Source organism: Corythoichthys intestinalis, chromosome 14 (genome assembly GCF_030265065.1).
Source record: "Corythoichthys intestinalis isolate RoL2023-P3 chromosome 14, ASM3026506v1, whole genome shotgun sequence".
Taxonomy (NCBI): Eukaryota; Metazoa; Chordata; class Actinopteri; order Syngnathiformes; family Syngnathidae; genus Corythoichthys; species Corythoichthys intestinalis.
This window is the reverse complement of record NC_080408.1, coordinates 14,827,588-14,846,675: the sequence shown is the minus strand read 5'-3', so window position 1 is coordinate 14,846,675 and position 19,088 is coordinate 14,827,588. Positions and strand designations below refer to the sequence as shown.

Here is a 19,088-nt window from a genome sequence, read left to right as displayed (position 1 = left end):
AGGATATCTTTTTGTGAGGTTAGGTATTGTACCCATCACCTTATCAAAAGTATATACATGCAATCAAGCTTCTCAAACACACTCATAAATATACAAATTGAAAAGATTGATAATGAAGAAAAAAAAGCAATTATAACCTTAAAAAAAAAGTGTTTTAAAAAATAATGACAAGTAGTTCAGTTAAATTTTTCCAGCAAGCGACTCAATAAAGTTTTTTTTTTTTTTTTTTTTGGAGACTCAATAAAGTTTCCTCTTGAACAGGACACTGAGCTACGTCACACACGTCGCACAGCCCACTCTTCCGCCGTTTGAGCGCTCTCACTTCTACTTGCCGAGACGCCCACTCATCCGAGGAAAACAACGAAAAAATGAAATAATGCATTAGCTTGCGCTTAAATGTAGTTTTCGATACATTCGATACATGCTTCGCATTCCTCCCTTTCCTTAGGTGGCGCCGCGCTCGACAATTTATTAAAAATGTTTAATTATTAAATTAGGTTCGTCCTTCTTGACCTCACATCGGCTCTTGGGATATGTAGTCTTTCGTGCTGCTTTCGGTTTTGAAAAAGGACAAGAAATTATTATTATATAAAACTATAAAACTAAAATGACATTATCTCCCGTTTTACTTTATTTGAAGTCGATTGACTTCAAATAAAAACTGGTGTGGACATCAACTTCCACACTTTCAAATGAGAGCAACCAGCGGCACGTGGGTGACTTAATTACAGCGTGACGAGGCTTCAAAGATGATATGCGTAAACACGTCGCCACTGACACTTTCGGTGTTAAAGGGTTAAAAAACAAAAAAATAAAAGAAAACATTTGCCCCCTAAATGGGCTTTCATAGCAATTAACATAATGCAAATTGTTGTCAATATCACTCTATACAATAAGCCCCAAATTATTAGAATAAGTTTGATTTAGGCCAAAAATATTCACTGTAACAATTCCGCCAATTTACCTCCCAATTTTTTTAACCTCTCATTCAGTGGTGTTTTGGGCATCCCTTCTTATTTTGATCTTCGTTTTAATCTTTTGTACGGAAATACAGTGGTAACCTCGACATACGATCGCTTTGACACACGATTTTTTCGACATCCGACATAAAATGTGACTCGCCATTTGTTTCTACATCCGACGACATGATTGAAATACGACGATTAATGACAGCGCCGCAGTTTTTGTTTTCCCGCAAGACGGAGTATCTTGTGAGAGAAATCAACATGGGTTCCAAGTTTGTTAGTGCAGGTGGTGAAAAAAGCAGAAAGGTGAGGCTTACCACTGAAATGAAGATGGAAATGATAGAAAAATATGAGCATGCTGTGCGCGTCAGTGAACTGGCTCGACAATACGGCCGTAGAATGTATACGACGGCCCTCCTCCGACATCCGTTCGCCAGTCTTTATAAGTTAAAGTGACAATTATTTTTATTGTAACATCGCAAAAAAAATCGCCAGCTTCGCCAGCATTTATTTCAGAACTTCTGCAACATAACATGCCTACTGTCCGCCGCGGCTGAAGTGAAAGTAAAAAGTCCTCTCTCACTCTGTCACGTCAGCCACGTGGTGCGTTCAGGTACACCAGGCAAAACTCATCCGCCACATTAGAACCCGATTCGTTACATTATTACAGGTATTATTATTATATTATCATTACGATTTGTATTCATAATTTATTTGTTTTGCTCTGTGTAATTGCTATATGCAATAGTGCCAGAAGTATTTATTAAGAATTTAATATCGGTTTTCGGGCTGTGGAACGAATCAATGGAATTACATTGTGTTCTCATAGGAAAATCCTGCTCGACATACGACCATTTCGACTTACAAACAAGGTCCTGGAACGAATGAACTTCGTATGTAGAGGTACCACTGTACTTATTAGTCTTTTTTTAGTCAATTAAGAATTTTTTAGTCTCGTTTTCGTTGACAAAAAGTCGAATTTTGTCTAGCTTTAGTCGACTCATACTGAAAATGTTTTCGTCTGCAAAATAAAAAAGTTTTCCAAAAATGTTTCCAACTATTTTGAATGAACATAAACAGACAAGCACATGTTGTAGCGTCTAGAAAAGTGGTTATTAACCTGGGTTTGATCCAACCCAAGGGGTTCGGTGAGTAAGTCTAAGGGGTTTGGTGAAGATAAAGAAACTCAGAGCCCTATTTTTGTATGCTGATTAAATCTAGGCAAAGTGGCTTTTTAGACCAGGTTTTGGACTGGTTTGCTCCCAATTTACAGGCTTAATCCATTTCTTTAACTGCTAGTCCTCGATCTGATGGGAGGAGGAACTGGTTTGCTCAGTAGAAGGTTGACTCGCAGCGTGGTCTCGAATTTTGACCTGTTTATAAAACATGCTGTCACAATGAGAAGAGTTTTGAAGAGCAATTTGCTAAATTATTAGCTTGCTAGCTTAGATATATTGGTTTTGAATTTGAAAAGAATTGTTTTACTATCTATTTCCAAAGGGTTCGGTGAATCCACATGTGAAACTTGTTCGGTTCAGTACCTTTTAGCAAGGTTAAGAACCACTGGTCTAGAAGGACAACACCAAGTTCGTAATGATAATACACACTCAGCAGGAAAATAATATTTTCAATGAAACCTACCTGTAAGACACAAACTGTATGTAAAAAAAATTTCCAAGTGTTTAAGAGAATGCTCGTCACGCTAAATGCTAATGCTAACAAGAACGCGAATGCTATGCTAACGCTCCAAATTTCGTTGAGTGTGTGATGATCACTCATCACAGAACTTTAATGGCTAAAGCAACATTGCATATTCTCTCAGGCCAAGATAAGAAAAAAAATACCTTAATTTCAAAACAAAGGTTAGTAGATGCAGCATGTCACATAAGTGACACAACCAAACACCGCTACAATGTAGGCTAACTACACAAACAATTAGAAAATGTCATACATTGTAATCATTTGACGGAAGCTAAGGGGGAATTTTCGTGTCGTTGTCATCTCATCAGATGAAAATGAGCATCCGTCATGTTATGCTGATGTCTCCTAAGACACGTTTTTAGCTCGTTATTTCGTAATCGTGCGTCATGAAAAAAAATCTTTATTAATGAAATATTTTTATTAGCGTCTTTTTTCACGAAAACAACAATACTCCCATTTAAATGTCAAGGCAGCAAAGCAGTTGGACTTAAAATTTTGAGGTTGACTGTGAAAGCAGCGATATTTACAACAATTTATATTCCATTATTTGAACACAGGCCCATTTAGACTGTGAGTTAGACAGGCCTGTTTGAACACCGCCTCTGTTGGGTTACTCGCCGCCAGATAGTGAACTCCATTACACTTAAGTTGATTCACAAGACAACGCAGCAGTGACATAACAAAACCTCATTAGCAAAAGCGCCAGATGGATATATTGCCGTCATATTAGATTTATCATGCCCATCATTGGCCATGCCCCTCTCTGTAGTCTATATTTATTGTGAGCTCAGCTTTGAAGGCGCTCACTGATGACTGCGTGCCCATCTTATCACAACGAGAGGCGACCATTTGATGTCATATTCGGCAAGTTCTGTTTTCACAATGTTGGAAGACATGACTTGAAAGCTAACCTGTTGTCCAGATGCGCGTTTTCATCTCCAAGATTGACCGGCAGCCTTTTTATGTCAACAGCAGCTTGCTGTTCCACGTTGCTGTCATGCGCGGTTCTACGTTAAATTACCTCTTCTTCATCTGTGCACTTTTGAATAAATGCGCTGCGTCTTACTGTTACCATGACAGAGATTTTTTTTTTTGAGCGCTCTCATGATATCGCCATGAAAATACAGTTGTACATACGGTGGGGCAAATAAGTATTTAGTCAAACACCAATTGTGCAAGGTCTCCTACTTGAAAAGATTAGAGAGGCCTGTAATTGTCAACATGGGTAAACCTCAACCATGAGAGACAGAATGTGGAAAAAAAAAACAGAAAATCACATTGTTTGATTTTTAAAGAATTTATTTCCAAATTAGAGTGGAAAATAAGTATTTGGTCACCTAAAACAAGCAAGATTTCTGGCTGTCAAAGAGGTCTAACTTCTTCTAACGAGGTCTAACCAGGCTCCACTCGTTACCTGTATTAATGGCACCTGTTTTAACTGATTATCGGTATAAAAGACACCTGTCCACAACCTCAGTCAGTCACACTCCAAACTCCACTATTGCCAAGAAGACCAAAGAGCTGTCGAAGGACACCATAGACAAAATTGTCGACCTGCACCAGGCTGGGAAGACTGAATCTGCAAAAGGTAAAATGCTAGGTGTAAAGAAATCAACTGTGGGAGCAATTATTAGAAAATGGAAGACATACAAGACCACTGATAATCTCCCTCGATCTGGGGCTCCATGCAAGATCTCACCCCGTGGCGTCAAAATGATAACAAGAACGGTGAGTAAAAATCCCAGAACCACACGGGGGGACCTAGTGAATGACCTACAGAGACCTGGGACCACAGTAACAAAGGCTAGTATCAGTAACACAATGCGCCGCCACAGACTCAAATCCTGCACTGCCAGACGTGTCCCCCTGCTGAAGCCAGTACATGTCCAAGTAGTCTGCGGTTCGCTAGAGAGCATTTGGATGATCCAGAAGAGGACTGGGAGAATGTGTTATGAAACCAAAATAGAACTTTTTGGTAGAAACACAGGTTCTCGTGTTTGGAGGAGAAAGAATACTGAATTGCATCCGAAGAACACCATACCCACTGTGAAGCATGGGGGTGGAAACATCATGCTTTGGGGCTGTTTTTCTTCAAAGGGACCAGGACGACTGATCTGTGTAAAGGAAAGAATGAATGGGGCGATGTACCGAGAGATTTTGAGTGAAAATCTCCTTCCATCAGCAAGGGCATTGAAGATGAGACGTGGCTGGGTCTTTCAGCATGACAAGGATCCCAAACACACAGCCAGGGCAACAAAGGAGTAGCTTCGTAAGAAGCATTTCAAGGTCCTGGAGTGGCCTAGCCAGTCTCCAGATCTCAACCCCATAGAAAATCTTTGGCTGGAGTTGAAAGTCCCAACGACAGCCCCAAAACATCACTGCTCTAGAGGAGATCTGCATGGAGGAATGGGCCAAAATACCAGCAACAGTGTATGAAAAGCTTGTGAAGAGTTACAGAAAACGTTTGGCCTCTGTTATTGCCAACAATGGGTACATAACAAAGTATTGAGATGAGTTTTTAGTATTGACCAAATACTTATTTTCCATCATGATTTGCAAATAAATTCTTTAAAAATCAAACAATGTGATTTTCTGTTTTTTTTTTCCCACATTCTGTCTCTCATGGTTGAGGTTTACCCATGTTGACAATTACAGGCCTCTCTAATATTTTCAAGTGGGAGAACTTGCACAATTAGTGGTTGACTAAATACTTATTTGCCCCACTGTAATTACTGTATATACTGTAGATACATACATTTATTGTGGTATACATCAATACTTAATTTAGTGTGTAATTGTGGCCATCCCGCTACCACGCTGTTATTTCTACAAATATTATATTCCTAACGGCGGAAAAAATTCTTTGGGCAAAGAAATGCAAAATAAATCAGTCTTGACAGAGAAAAATGTCCTCTGTGCATGTGTGAGTCCCACCGCACGCCATTTTCATGTGATTAAACTAATAGGACTTCACTTGATAAAGTTTTTTTTTTTTTTTTTTTTTTAAATTAATATTTTTGTAGTCATTTATAATCCAGTGTCTCAAATTACAAAAATCGTAATTCACAAAAGTGTAATAATAACTTGGACTTATATCGTGCCACGCTTTAGATGGACCAACGCTATACAGTAGGTCATAGGGTGTCAGATGGTAGGAAAATAGGCATCATTCCAAGAGTAGTATTTAGCCAGCAGGGAGGCTTGTAGCTGTGATTGCCCTCTTGGTGACTCCACAAGATGACAACTGCCTCCCCTCTCATGTGAGCTACAGGCATTTGTTCCAAGAGTTGACTCTTCTCTGCATGCATATGCAGCATATTATGAATAAATAAGTTACTTGCATATTTGTGATTGGTGAGTATGCTCGTGTGCTGTTGATCGTGGTTTATTTTTCTGAGTGCAGTGTTTGTGTCTGTGTGATGTTCCACTGGAGCGTGTCAGTGTTTGTCACGTTCATATGGGAATGACCACCACTGGCGTTAACAAAAGTTAGAATTTTACAGCAAGGATGGGTGTTTCACACTAAGCACAACCTATAGAATATACTTGGATCTCTTTTCAAGAAGTATAATGAATAACACTCGCACATAAAAAAGAAGAAGAATCACTGCCAGCCTCTCCCAGTTAAGATTGACTGGACGTCTGTCGCCCTTGATTGAAGCCAATGTGCTGAGTGCACGAAATAGGGGGAAAAAAAACCATCACGAAAAAATAAAATGTCTTGCACATACTGGATAAAGTTTTGACTTAAAGCAACACTATGTAACTTTTTAACCTTTATAAAATATTTTTATAAAATTTGTGATAATATTTCAACTGACAACTAGTTCAATGACACCTCTTTTATATCTTGAGGGGGTCTGTATCACTTTCACCGACACTAATTAACTTTGAAGAGGGTGGCATGAACCACACAAAAAACTCCAAATGTACTGACTGCTTTACGGAATATGTCAAGTCCCCCTTTACCCGTTCCTTACAAGGACGGAAGTCGAAGCGAACACTTTCGTGCGAATGCTGCAATGATGGCAGAGCAACAAGAGACAAAAAGTTTTGTCCGAGGAGGAAAAAAAGAGAGGATACAAGGATATTCAGATTAAACATTGGCTGGGCTTTCACTACCTGGCGTATTGCCACACTAAATCCTAAAGCCTGTGCTTCTGCATTGCGGTGACGGCGTAGCGACGATGTAGACTCTACGGCGTCAATGAGCATTCGATAGTTCTGCGGCAAGAGAACGCGTTGCTTTGTAATTCACCGCCAAGACACTAGAGGGGTGTGGTGTTGTGTTTGTACATTTTTAGGGGACTATTGTCGACTTCCTCTAGTTTTCTTCCAGTTACACAACAATGGCAACAGAGATGGAACGCTTGAATTTGGATCTTCAGCTCATTAACATTGAACAACATATGTTGATCATACAAATGTTGAGGCGCAGGCAATGCAGAAGACTGCTGCGGAGGTGGTCTGTCCGACTGTTAATGCTGCACAAAGACTGGCAGTTTACAAATTCTAGCAACGGGTGGAAACCAGCAAGCTGCGTTGTCCAGCGTTTTGTCCGATTTCTTTGCCGTGTCCTATAACCAGCCAGTGGGAAGCCATAGCAGATTTCTGGCTGCTGCTATGGAACTTCCCAAACTGCGTTGAAAGCCTTGATTTTTAAAACAATAACAACAATGTTTGAAAATAGTGGTGATTTCACGCTGAACCGTAAACAACAGTCTAAGCGGACCAGTCACACTCCATTTGCGTCACGTCACCACGTATTGACCTGACGCCCAGTCAGGATTCTGATGAAGTGCACGTCAGGCTACGGTGGAGGGTCGTAAATCGGGTCTGCCTTGACGGCGTAGGTCTGCCGCAGAAGGATAACTCGGCCTTAAGCCACACGGTTGCTAACCGTCATATGCTATTGTTTAGCCACAACTGGATTCATTGCCTTATTACTATTCGTCCTTCACACAGCCGCTGGAAACTGAAATGTCGTTTAATCCATCTGCAGGCGACCGGGAGATTGATTTTTGATTCATTGATAATTTTCCTACTGTTCGGGTGTGCGCTGGTCCTCATGGGAATGCAGTCTTCCTTAGGGCAAAACACTACCGCTTTTCTCCACCGGCATCGCTAAAATCGACCAAACTGAAAAGTTGCAAAGTGTTGCTTTAAATTCATTTCTACGTGATTAAACGCAAATTACATACAATACAACTATTTCATACTTGGCAAATATACTGTAATTTTGTGGATTTATTGGCATAAAAATAACACGCAATTAACTTCAGTAATTATGGGAGTCCTTCGCAAACCACTAGAGGGAGCCCGCTCACTACAATTTTGAATCACTGGCTTAATGTGAATACACCCTTGGAAAGCAACAATTTGATTCAGTCCACTGAATTGGATGACTCTGCCTATCCTTGTTCATTAGCGTGTTTAGCCTCTGGTCATCTCCCAAGCGGCTGGCATAAACACTGAAACGCTGGTGATGTTCTTGCTCATTCATTGGTCGATGGGTTTGGAGTGTGCCTTGCAATTGGACGGGGGAGTTTTTCTTGCCCAAGAAAAGTTCCTGGTTCCGCTTATGTATCTTTTGGAAGATTCTGAGGTTGTTTTTTGGGGGGTGTTGTCAACAGATTTGACCAGGACACTATCAATGGATGATGGAGTTGTATCAAGTTGCTTTTGAAGGAACATGGCTGAGAATTCTTCTTTGTGTAGACCTTTTTTGAGGGTTTTTGTAAATGTCGCCACAATGCAGGAGGCCTACATCACCGGACTGCAGTCTGAGACCACCTACTCAATTGCTGTTGCGGCATACACCACCAGGGGAGATGGACCTCGGTGCAAACCTAAGTTGGTCACGACCACTGGAGCAGGTGAGATAGTCTTATCTTGCTGTAGGGTATTTTTCTTTCATTTTAAATTACATTTATTACCGGAATGCCAAAGCAAGTTGAAAGGAAAACCGCAGAACATTTTTTACATATTTATTACACGACCTAAGAACAAATACAATTTTCAGTAAAATACAGTTACATCACACATGAGCTGATATCGGCCATAGCACAAAGCCAAACACTAATCTGGAGACTCTGTGACAACACTCGTCACCTAACCCTTGAAGCTACTTGTTAAACATGTAGAGATTACCATTCATTCCATACAGTACAGTTTGAACATTTTATCGTTCTATTCTTTGTGTGTTTACTTATTCATCCAAGTAAAAAAAAAAAAAAATTGGGGTGGTGGGGGGGGGGGGGTCACTCGTAAGTCACATTTATTTATATAGCCCTTGATCACTACAACACAGCACAGGCTCATGGTTGACAAAAATGACACCCACTGATCTAAACCCATGTGCTATAAACAAGTGTCCACCTAATGTTTTTATTCCAGATGAAAATATTTAATACAACAGACAATGCTGTAACAATCTACATTAATGATTCCAGTTCCAGGCAAGCCCACCATGATGATCAGCGCCACCATGGGTAACACGGCACTTATCCAGTGGCAGCCCCCCAAAGACATGGTGGGGGAGCTGATGGGCTACCAGCTGCAGTACAAGCGCACCGACGATGACACATTCACATCGCGTGAGCTACGCAGCACCGATGACCACTACACAGTGACGGGCCTGCACAAGGGCGCCACCTACATCTTCCGCCTCAGTGCTCGCAACCGCGCCGGTGTGGGCGAGGCATACACCAAAGAAATTGGCACTCCCGAGGATGTTCCTTCAGGCTTCCCATTGAACTTGCAAGTGACTGGTCTCACCCAGTCCAGTACCCAACTGACATGGGACCCGCCCCTGCTGGCAGAACGTAATGGCAAGATTGTCTACTACGTGGTGATCTACCGGGATATTAACAGCCAACAGAACAGTACCAACCGCACGGCTGACACACGCATGACCATCATTGGGCTGAACCCTGACACTACCTACGACATACGGGTACAGGCACACACCAGCAAGGGTGCAGGACCCCTTAGCCCGAGCATCCAGAGCAGGACCATGTCTAATGGTATGACCTAGCAAAGTAGCTTTTGTGGTTGTGTCTTCAATACCAAAGACAGTTAAGAAACATAGGCTACTGATTAGGGCTGCAGCTATCAATTATTTTAGTCGTCGATTAAGCGATGAACTAGTTAGTTTGAACAATAAGGAACATGAAAAATTAAAATACCTGACCTGAGCTTCAAACAGTATAAAAAACATAATAAATAAATAAGGATCGATGTACAACAAAAGAACAATTGGCTAACTTACATAGCAAAAGTCTGCTAGCTTATATGCTATAAAACGCTAACTTTTTCTTTTACAGACACATATTCCCACAAAAAAAGGCTAAATATACCTATAAACTAACTTACGAATGCATTAAAAAAAACATTAGCGAAAACTAGGGTTGTTCCGATCATGTTTTTATGCTCATGATCCAATCCTGATCGTTTTAGTTTGAGTATCTGCCGATCCCAATATTTCCCGATCCGATTGCTTTTTTTTTTGCTCCCGATTCAATTCCAATCATTCCCGATCATTTTTCCCGATCATACATTTTGGCAATGCATTAAGAAAAAAATGAATAAAATTCAGACGAATATATACATTCAGCATACAGTACATAAGTACTGTATTTGTTTATTATGACAATAAATCCTCAATATGGCATTTACATTATTAACATTCTTTCTGTGAGAGGGATCCACGGATAGAAAGACTTGTAATTCTTAAAGGATAAATGTGACTTTGTATATTGTGACTAAATATTGCCATCTAGTGGATTTTTATGAGCTTTCAGTAAATGATACTGCAGCCATTTAACTTCTGCCCAAATGCATGATGGGAAGTGCAACCATGACTGTGCGTAATGGTACCAATTGATATTCTCAGCGTTGGGAAATAAAACATGGTGTTAAGAAAAAGATCAACTACTACCTTTCTTCCCCACATTGCTTCCCACGATATTTCTAATCGTTAAGAGAGGGATTATAAGGCTTTAGCCAATTAAAAAAAGGCTTCAAAGGCTGCCAAATTTCTCTTTACTCATTTTACGTTGCCTTTTAGCTCTATGAATACGTAATAGATTGAACGCGACAATGCGTGAGTGGGTAATGCAGCGCAGCGTTAATTGCGTTAAATATTTTAATGTTATTACCGCCGTTGACGCGATAAATTTGACAGCCCTACTTTAAGCCAAGACTAAAAGACTCTGGTGAATGTAAGACATTTTGTCTGTAACGTTAAATACAATTAGAATACGATTTCGTTTAAAAATATATATATACCTGTATATATATATATTATATATTAAAAAAGGCATGTCCAATATTTTTTTGCCGATTCCGATACTTTGAAAATGACGTGATCGGACCCGATCGATCGGCATCGGGACATATTTAGCGCAAACAAAATCTTGGCTTATGTTGGTCTTAACATGGAGCAGCTGTATTCAGCCATGTGAAATGAGGCCGACTCGAGGGCTGTGCATCCACTTAAATCAATAAAACAATGCAACTGCAATCTAACTAACTGTAGTCTTGAAACAAATGTGAATAAGGAAAAACATTGCAATAAAATAATGCAAACTGGTTAAACTTGAGAGTAGCTGAGATCTGTCATGACAGAACATCGCTTCAATATATCTGGCGCCATCTAGCGTCATGAATGGGTATAACGTCTAGACCGCGAATATAAGACAACCTCCACTTTTTCAGTCTTATTTCAATGCAAAAACACCGTCATATATTCAGGCCAATACGGAAATTACCTTGAATCCTCGAACAAATCACTCCTGAGACAATCGTGTTTGTATGCGGTACAGCTTTCGTACTTTTTCAACATAAATCCGGCGTTGGATCGCTGCATGTATTTGAGGATAACTGCGACTGACTTTAACCTACTGAAGCAAATTGTGGGATGGCACCCTACTTGAGGCATGGCGCAGTGCCGGGGGAATGCGTCCCGTCAATATCATGATGAAGTCTATGACTAGGTTTTGAAAGCACACTTTGCACACTGCCTGACCCACTCCTGTAATCGCATTCAATGCATGTTTTGCAAGCGTTAAATAAACTCCGACTCTCTGAGGCGCTTTAGCTTAGTATAAAAGCGCCTAATAGTATTCAGAGAAAAAAACATCAAGTGTTAAAATTTGCAATGCTCAGCGTTTGAAGATCACGTCACCTGCTTGTTTTTGAACGTAGCAGCCTTCATTTTTTTCCCCCCCATCAGTTACGTTCCTTCCTCAGTGAGCATGTCTCCACACACCTGCGTATGTGCTTATTGATTCATGACTGACTAATCTCATTACACACTGCGGTCACACCATCCTCCCTGCCGTCACATACATCCTCGTGCTTTTTATCATCGTGTAAATTAATGCTACGCTTTCGACGCCAACTAGTCATGGAGAAGGTTTTGATGTCGTGGAACGGGTAACCTTACATTTATGTGAACATTAAGGGTTTTCCATCCTCCCCATTTTCCTCCAGACTTTCCCACTTTGAACTTTGGCGTCAAAGCAGTCATGAAGACGTCGGTGCTCCTCACCTGGGACTTGCCGCCGAACTATAAGTCCCAAGTGCCTTTTAAGGTAAGGGTCCAACAAGACACTCACAGTACACGGAACGTATCTATTTTTAGCAAAGCCGTTATTATTGAATTCTATTGTGTGATGTTCAAGTGTTGTCATGATTAAATGGCTAATGGAGCCATTGCATTACACTTATGAAGCATATATTGTGCTCTCAAATGCATTGACTAAAGTGCCATGGACTATTTATTTTTTGTCTCTGTGGATTTCTATGTTCATTTCCTCTGTACAGGGTGATGGTTATATAAGTAAAAATGACAAGCACTTTGTGCTATTTTTTTTTTTTTTTTAACTCCGCTGTGGATTATTTCTATTTGTGTTGATTGCTTTTACAGGGTGTAGGTTGCCATAAAAACTGATGAAAGGAGCATTCATATTAATCATGTATATGACCATGTGGGTATGCATGATTTAAGTGTGCCTGGACTTTTTCTTTTATCTGTGAATGATTTTTTGTTGTTGTGTAGCAGTGATTGCCTTGGTGACTTGAATAGGCATTAGAGTAGATGTGGAAAAGCAATCAAATCCAAATTTTCATACTTGAATTGGAACAAAATTACCGTAATTTTTGGACCATAAGCCGCTAATTTTTTCCCTCATTTTGAATCCTGTGGCTTAAAGTCCAGTGCGGCTTATTTGTTTGTTTGTTTTTAAACCTGTCTTGTTCAGCTGTTTGACACAAAGAATGGAAGTCTAAGGCTACGTTCATACTACTTGTCTTAATGCACGAATCCGATTTTTTCGTGTTTTTCCGACTCGAGTGAGGCATTAACTTGACGGTCTGAACGTGACAAGTCACATAGAACTGGACCATTTCAAATCCGATCTGGGTCACTTTCGTATGTGGTTCAAATCCGATCTGGGCCACATTTTTCCAGACTGTCGCGGCGGTCTGTACTGTCCAGTCTCTCAAATCGGAATTCATGCAGCAATTACGTCATCAAAAAGCGAGAGAGACGCGACGGTAGCGGGGCAGCTGTGCGTCATTAGCGCCTAGCTTGCCTTGAACACGGCTTTTAAGGAAGGGTCGGACTTGACAACAGTCATAAAAAGAAAATAAATAAAAAAATTTAAATGGGTTGAGGATAAGCCTGAGAATGATCGGTTTTCTGTCTGCTCCATATAAGCTATATATCAACATTGCTTACACGTCCGAGAGTCGGGGCAAACTGCCCGTATGTGCGTGTGACATGCACGGACAGAGCGTGCATGCTATCGATCCATATGCTTTGAATATAAGCCTAAACTGGGATTATTTATGTCTGTTATTTGTTCCCTCTTTTTAAAAAGCAAAATATGATATCCCTGGAATGACAGATGACAGCCAGCATGTGTGGTCATTTGTTTTGATGCTTCTGCACATGCGTGTCGTCTTGCTCAGCGCGTGTCGGACTGCGAATTAGTGTGCATGCGTAATACTTGAATGGTCTCAATGGACAAAGGCGGTCTGAACGCACACGCCAAAAAAACAGATATGACAAAAAATCGGATTTGTGCATTAAGACCTGTAGTATAAACCTAGCCTAAGTGTCCGGTTAGTCTGAACAGTTTTAATGTTTCTCACTGAGAGTACGACATACTCCTATTGTGATCATTCAAGATACCTCGTTTATTATGATAAAGCAGTGAACAGGAAGCGGTAGTGGGGGAACAGAAGAAAAGAAACTCAAGAAAAGAAACACAAACAACAAGAAATACAATGAAAGCCTACACTAACTATAAATATGTAGGTGCTATCGTCAGCGAAATGTATTTCCGGTTGACACCATGTGAGGTGCCTGTTGACAAGGTAAAGAAGGGGAGGTGGGTGGGAGAGTCTATAAGCTAAGTGATTGGGAGGGGTGGAGGGTACACAAATCAGCTATGTGATCTAGAAACCAGTAATCATGTGAATCTCTTGTGAGTGTAAGCCCGTCGGCAACCGAACCTACGCCGCCCCACACCAATCCCGGCACTGGGGCTCCCCACTGGAGCGCGACCAATCACATCCAGCCGCGTGCGAGCCCCACCAAACACGCGACACCCACGCCAGGACTACGGCCCCCACCCAGCCAGACCGGGGAAGGGCGGGTGGGGGACTTGGGAGGGGGGTGCAGCGCAGCCCATCCATCCTCCTCCAGCCCAACCAAAGGGGCGCGGGTGGGATGGGGGGGACCATCCCCATCAACCGGCTTGGGATGGGAAAAGCGGAAACGCCACCATCCCCACCCCCGTCCAGTGCGGCTTATTTGTTAACTTATTTGGGTTAATAGGTAACACTTTGACAGCGGCGTCATAAGACTGCCATAAAACCATCATAATTATGACATGACACTGGCATTGGCATTAATGAATGCTTATGACAGATGTGATTAAGTGTCATCCGGCAAATAATGTCACTGACTCTATTTATGTCCAGCTCGGATCATTTACCTCCATATAAAAGTGAGATAATTTGCCGGATGGCACAAAATGAGATCTGTCATAAGCATTCATCAATGCTCATGGTAGTGTCATCTCATTAGTATGATGGTCTTATGACAGTGTTATGGCACCACTGTCGAATAAAGTGTTATCAAATAACATAACTAGCAATTAATGAAACAACTGGAACAGTAACTGAGGGCATAATTAGCACAGTACATGAATTCTGATTGTTATTTACATCTGTAGCGCTGCAATGCATGCTTGTAGGCATTTTGGACGACAACAGTGTTAACAGCAGGTGGCAGGAGAGGTTGACCGTCTCCCCCATGGTGCTGTGGTGGCCAAATGAAGCTTTTTGAAGCAATTAAGCTTCATGGTGGTTCATTTGGTCTTAAGACAGTCTTTTGATGCTGCTGTCATTAAATAAAGTGTTACCAGTTACTATATTTTGGTGTAAATATCCCATAAACAGTGAGGACAGCTGCAGATAGTCCGGTGTGGTTTATCTATGAACAAATGCAGTTTTCGTGTCAATTTTTTGCGTAGCGACTTATAGTGAGGTGCGCCTTATAGTCCAAAAAGTACGGTAATGTTGCTCGTATGAGGAAGAGCAAATTTCCTTTTAGGATTATCTCTTGCATGTATTGTCACTGAAAGTACACGTGACGTATGTTCAGTGTGTGTGCAGTGAAAGCACTGCTGTTGTATCTCGCTGTGTTGATTTTGCTATCATAACTGGCAAGGGAACCATCTCTTTTTCTTACTACATTTATCGTGTAACATACCATGTCCAGCGGCGCACACAGTGGATTTCTTTTCAACTTTGTGGATTGTTATAGTGACTCTCTATGTTGCCGTTTTAGATCCTGTACAACCAGCAGAGCGTAGAGGTGCAGGGCAACCTAAAGCGGAAGCTGATCACACAGTTGCAGCCTGACACTGACTACTCCTTCGTGCTGACAAGCCGCGGCAACATCGCCGGGGGTCTGCAGCAGCAGGTGTCTATCCGCACCGCCCCCGACCTCATCAAGACCAAACCCCTGTACAGCACCCAACAGGCGCAGGGTGGCGTGATGACCATTAGCCTGCCCAAGGTGCAGACCACCACTCGCATCAGGTCAGTGGGAATACTCCCAACGGTAAACAGGTCTGATTGGTTAAGAAAAAAAAAATGCATTGCAGTTTGGCAGTTAGATTTTGGAAGTGTGAGCGCGGGGAGATGAGGTCTTGTTAAACCTCTTGCACTTAGGTATTTGACTGACTGTTAAATCACAAACTCGGAAGTGTAGCGAGAGGTAGGCGGCCGCCTTGGCTGTCTGCGGCAGATGGTGGGAAAAGTGCTCAAATGCCGCAGCGGGAGGGGAACTTTTAAAGTTGTCGACTTTAAAGACAAAAGGAGACAAGCACCTTCAGCTTCAAAATAACATGCTGTATGTGCTCATCGAGGTTTTTATGTTGTTTGTGTTTGTGTTTTTCCTTATCTCAATATTTACTTTGAACTTAAAGTACGGGCTTCTACGAGCTTCGGAGTTTGGAAATAAAAGATACTTGTTGTAGTTTCACGTTAGGTTTTCAAAGTAAATTAAAATTTAAATTAGGATTTCCTGAAATTAGGGTTAGGATTTTAGAAAAGAGATTTAATATTTGGGTTTCAAGATGGATTTGAAATTGTAATTAGGGCTGCAGCCAGTGTTGTTAATAACAGCGTTAGAATATAACAGCCTTACTAACGGCACTATTTTTTTCAGTAGTGAGTAATGTGATTAATTACTTTTCTCATCTTGGCAACGCCGTTACTGTTACTGAGGATGGAAAGGCGTGCGTTACTATGCGTTGCTATATTGGTTGAATGACACGAAAAAAGTTTGAGGGAGACGGACTCACCGAGACGACAGAGCAGAGCAGGAGTGGGGAGGAGGCAAAGAAGTTTTGACGCCGAGCAAACGCGATGCTAGGTGGCTCCAATAATACCTGACTGTAGCCGATAGCCTACAAACTACGCCCACATGATATGGTAGATATTGTAGACATGGTAGATATCACATATATATAGAACTAGATGCGAAATGGCAGACACGGGGGCGTTAGCAACATGTACAGTATAGGAACTAGATGCGTTAGTAAACAGCCGCCATCTTAAAGCAGTAGACTTCTTAGGAAAGCTCTGTTGTAGAGAATCTTCCTAGCGAACCTAAGTAACTTTTTTATCTAAAATACTCCTAAATAGGCAAAATCTTGACTTGATTCTATCTTTAAATGATTAAACAGTTTTAAAACTTCCACATGTCAAAAGTAGACAGAAGAACTAATGCAATAATGAGAGCAATTTTAACAACTTCACTTTTAACAGTTGATTCAGGGTAAAGGGTAAATTAGGGTATAGAATTGGGCTAGTGCCAATTGTCCCAAAAGCCTTTTACACTTCACATAGTGTGACCCAAGTTTTTATTTATTTATTTATTTGTTGAGGAAAAAACAAAACAAAACATGAAAATTATCACCATTTACTTTGCCAAGTTACTAATTACTCTTACATTCAGGTAACTGAGTTACTAACGCAATTACTTTTTGGGAGAAGTAATTTGTAACTATAATTAATTACTTTTTTAAAGTAAGAAAAACAAAAAACAAATTTGTGTTTCAGCTGGGAAGTTAGGGTTTTGTGCTAGAGTTAGTTTCAAAATACATTTTCAAGTTTCAGTTTCAAAGTAGGGGATGTCGCCAATGTTTGGTTTCAAGTAAGGTTAAAGCCATTGTTAGGGTTTCAAGCCTCTGTTTAAATTTCACAATAGGCTAGGTTTTGAAATTATGTATTTTACAGTAACCAAGGATTCAAGCCCGAATTAGTATTTCAAAGTAGGATTTCAAGTCATGATTATGGTGTGAAAGCAGGGTTAGGGTTTCAGGTTAAGGCTAATGAAATGAGTATATTGAAATTAGGAGTGGGAACCTCTTGGTACCACACGATACGATTTGCGATACAAAGCTTACGATAACAATGATCTTACGATATGGCGATACAACGATTATCGATACATTGGTCAGGAAATCATTCTAGGATATTCTACAAACAGCTAATTAAAAGAAAAACAAGCTTCTAGTGTGAATTGGACTTCAAACGGTCTATGGCCGTCAGTGTCAGTCAATGCCAGGCAATTAGGTAATTTTGGGCCATTTAACGTCTCACTGGAACAAGGTGATGATGCTGGAACTTTTGTTTGGTACCGTTCCAGTGAGATTTACAAAGATGATTGCCTGAAGAAGACATCCAAATTCCCTCAGTCCTTGATGATATGGGGCTGCATGTCAGGCAAACGCACTGGGGAGATGGCTGTGGTTAAATCTTCAATAAATGCACAAGTTTACATTGAAATTTTAGACAGCTTTCTTATCCCTTCAATTGAAAATATGTTTGTCATTTTCCAAGATGATGCATGCCACAGAGCTAAAACTGTTAAAGCATTCCTTGGAGAAAGACTCATCCAGTCAATGTCATGGCCTGCAAATAGCCCAGATCCCAGAAACGATATCTCGATTCTTGGCAGGAGTATATCGATAACCTTTTGGGATACAAAGTATCATGATACACCACCATTTTGATATTTTGTCACGCCCCTAATTAAAATGCATGGATGATGTCTTCCCCAACATATTGATTTATTGCAATTCCCAACTGTACTAAATAGCTCACTTTTGGCTCTATTTGCGGCCTCGCTAATGATAGCAATTAGCGCTTCCTCACACAAGGCGTCCTGTTAACCTCACGAGTCCTGTGGGCATCTCTTCGCTCCTGGCTCGTCTGGCTGGGACAGTGTGTGACTGCACTATGTGTGTTGGCAGATTCTTTTGTTTCCCGTATTCAATAGAGAATACACTTTCACCCAGATAGTTTGCACGTTCCAGCTTGTCATTGTATATCATTGTATTTAGATGCTATTGTGTTTTTACCTCAGGTGGTACTACATCGTGGTTATGCCGGCATCCCAAACGAGCCGGCGCTGGAAGAATCCAGACGAGATGGACCTGGACGAGGTGAGAAGTAGCAAGCAGCCAGCAGGTTGGCACGTTGCGTGGCGGTTGAAAGGTCGCCTTGAGCTCCAACTGGGCAGGAAGTGTCCACTTGTTACCAATTATCTCCACCGCTCTCTAGGGCGTGAGCACGGTGACAGTGGTGCAGTGGGGGGTGACTAATTATTGCGTGCCAGGTCTGCACAGTCCCCATCTGCTCGTTGCACCATCCACAGTAAACACTGAATAATTAGACGCCACACAGTACAATAGAAATAGACACAAAAAAAAAAAAAACCTTCATTGAATTCATGAATATTATGCGTGCAATGAAAAAAAAATGTATGGATTCACAATATCGGATGAATAAATCAATGATAAATACAAAAATAAATCATATACACTTTTTAAC

At 41.0% G+C, this 19,088-nt stretch overlaps 1 protein-coding gene across 12 annotated transcripts in view; it reads left to right on the top strand.

The window, feature by feature from the left end:
* The window catches only part of LOC130929923 (receptor-type tyrosine-protein phosphatase F-like), a 464,805-nt gene that overhangs the window by 344,279 nt on the left and 101,438 nt on the right, over nucleotides 1–19,088 (top strand). For all 12 annotated transcript variants that reach the window (XM_057857556.1, XM_057857554.1, XM_057857557.1 and 9 more), the window contains 5 exons: nucleotides 8,425–8,542; nucleotides 9,119–9,691; nucleotides 12,162–12,262; nucleotides 15,532–15,785; nucleotides 18,622–18,700. In XM_057857556.1, coding sequence (XP_057713539.1) covers nucleotides 8,425–8,542; nucleotides 9,119–9,691; nucleotides 12,162–12,262; nucleotides 15,532–15,785; nucleotides 18,622–18,700 — 1,125 coding nt within the window. The remainder of the gene's footprint in view (nucleotides 1–8,424; nucleotides 8,543–9,118; nucleotides 9,692–12,161; nucleotides 12,263–15,531; nucleotides 15,786–18,621; nucleotides 18,701–19,088) is intronic.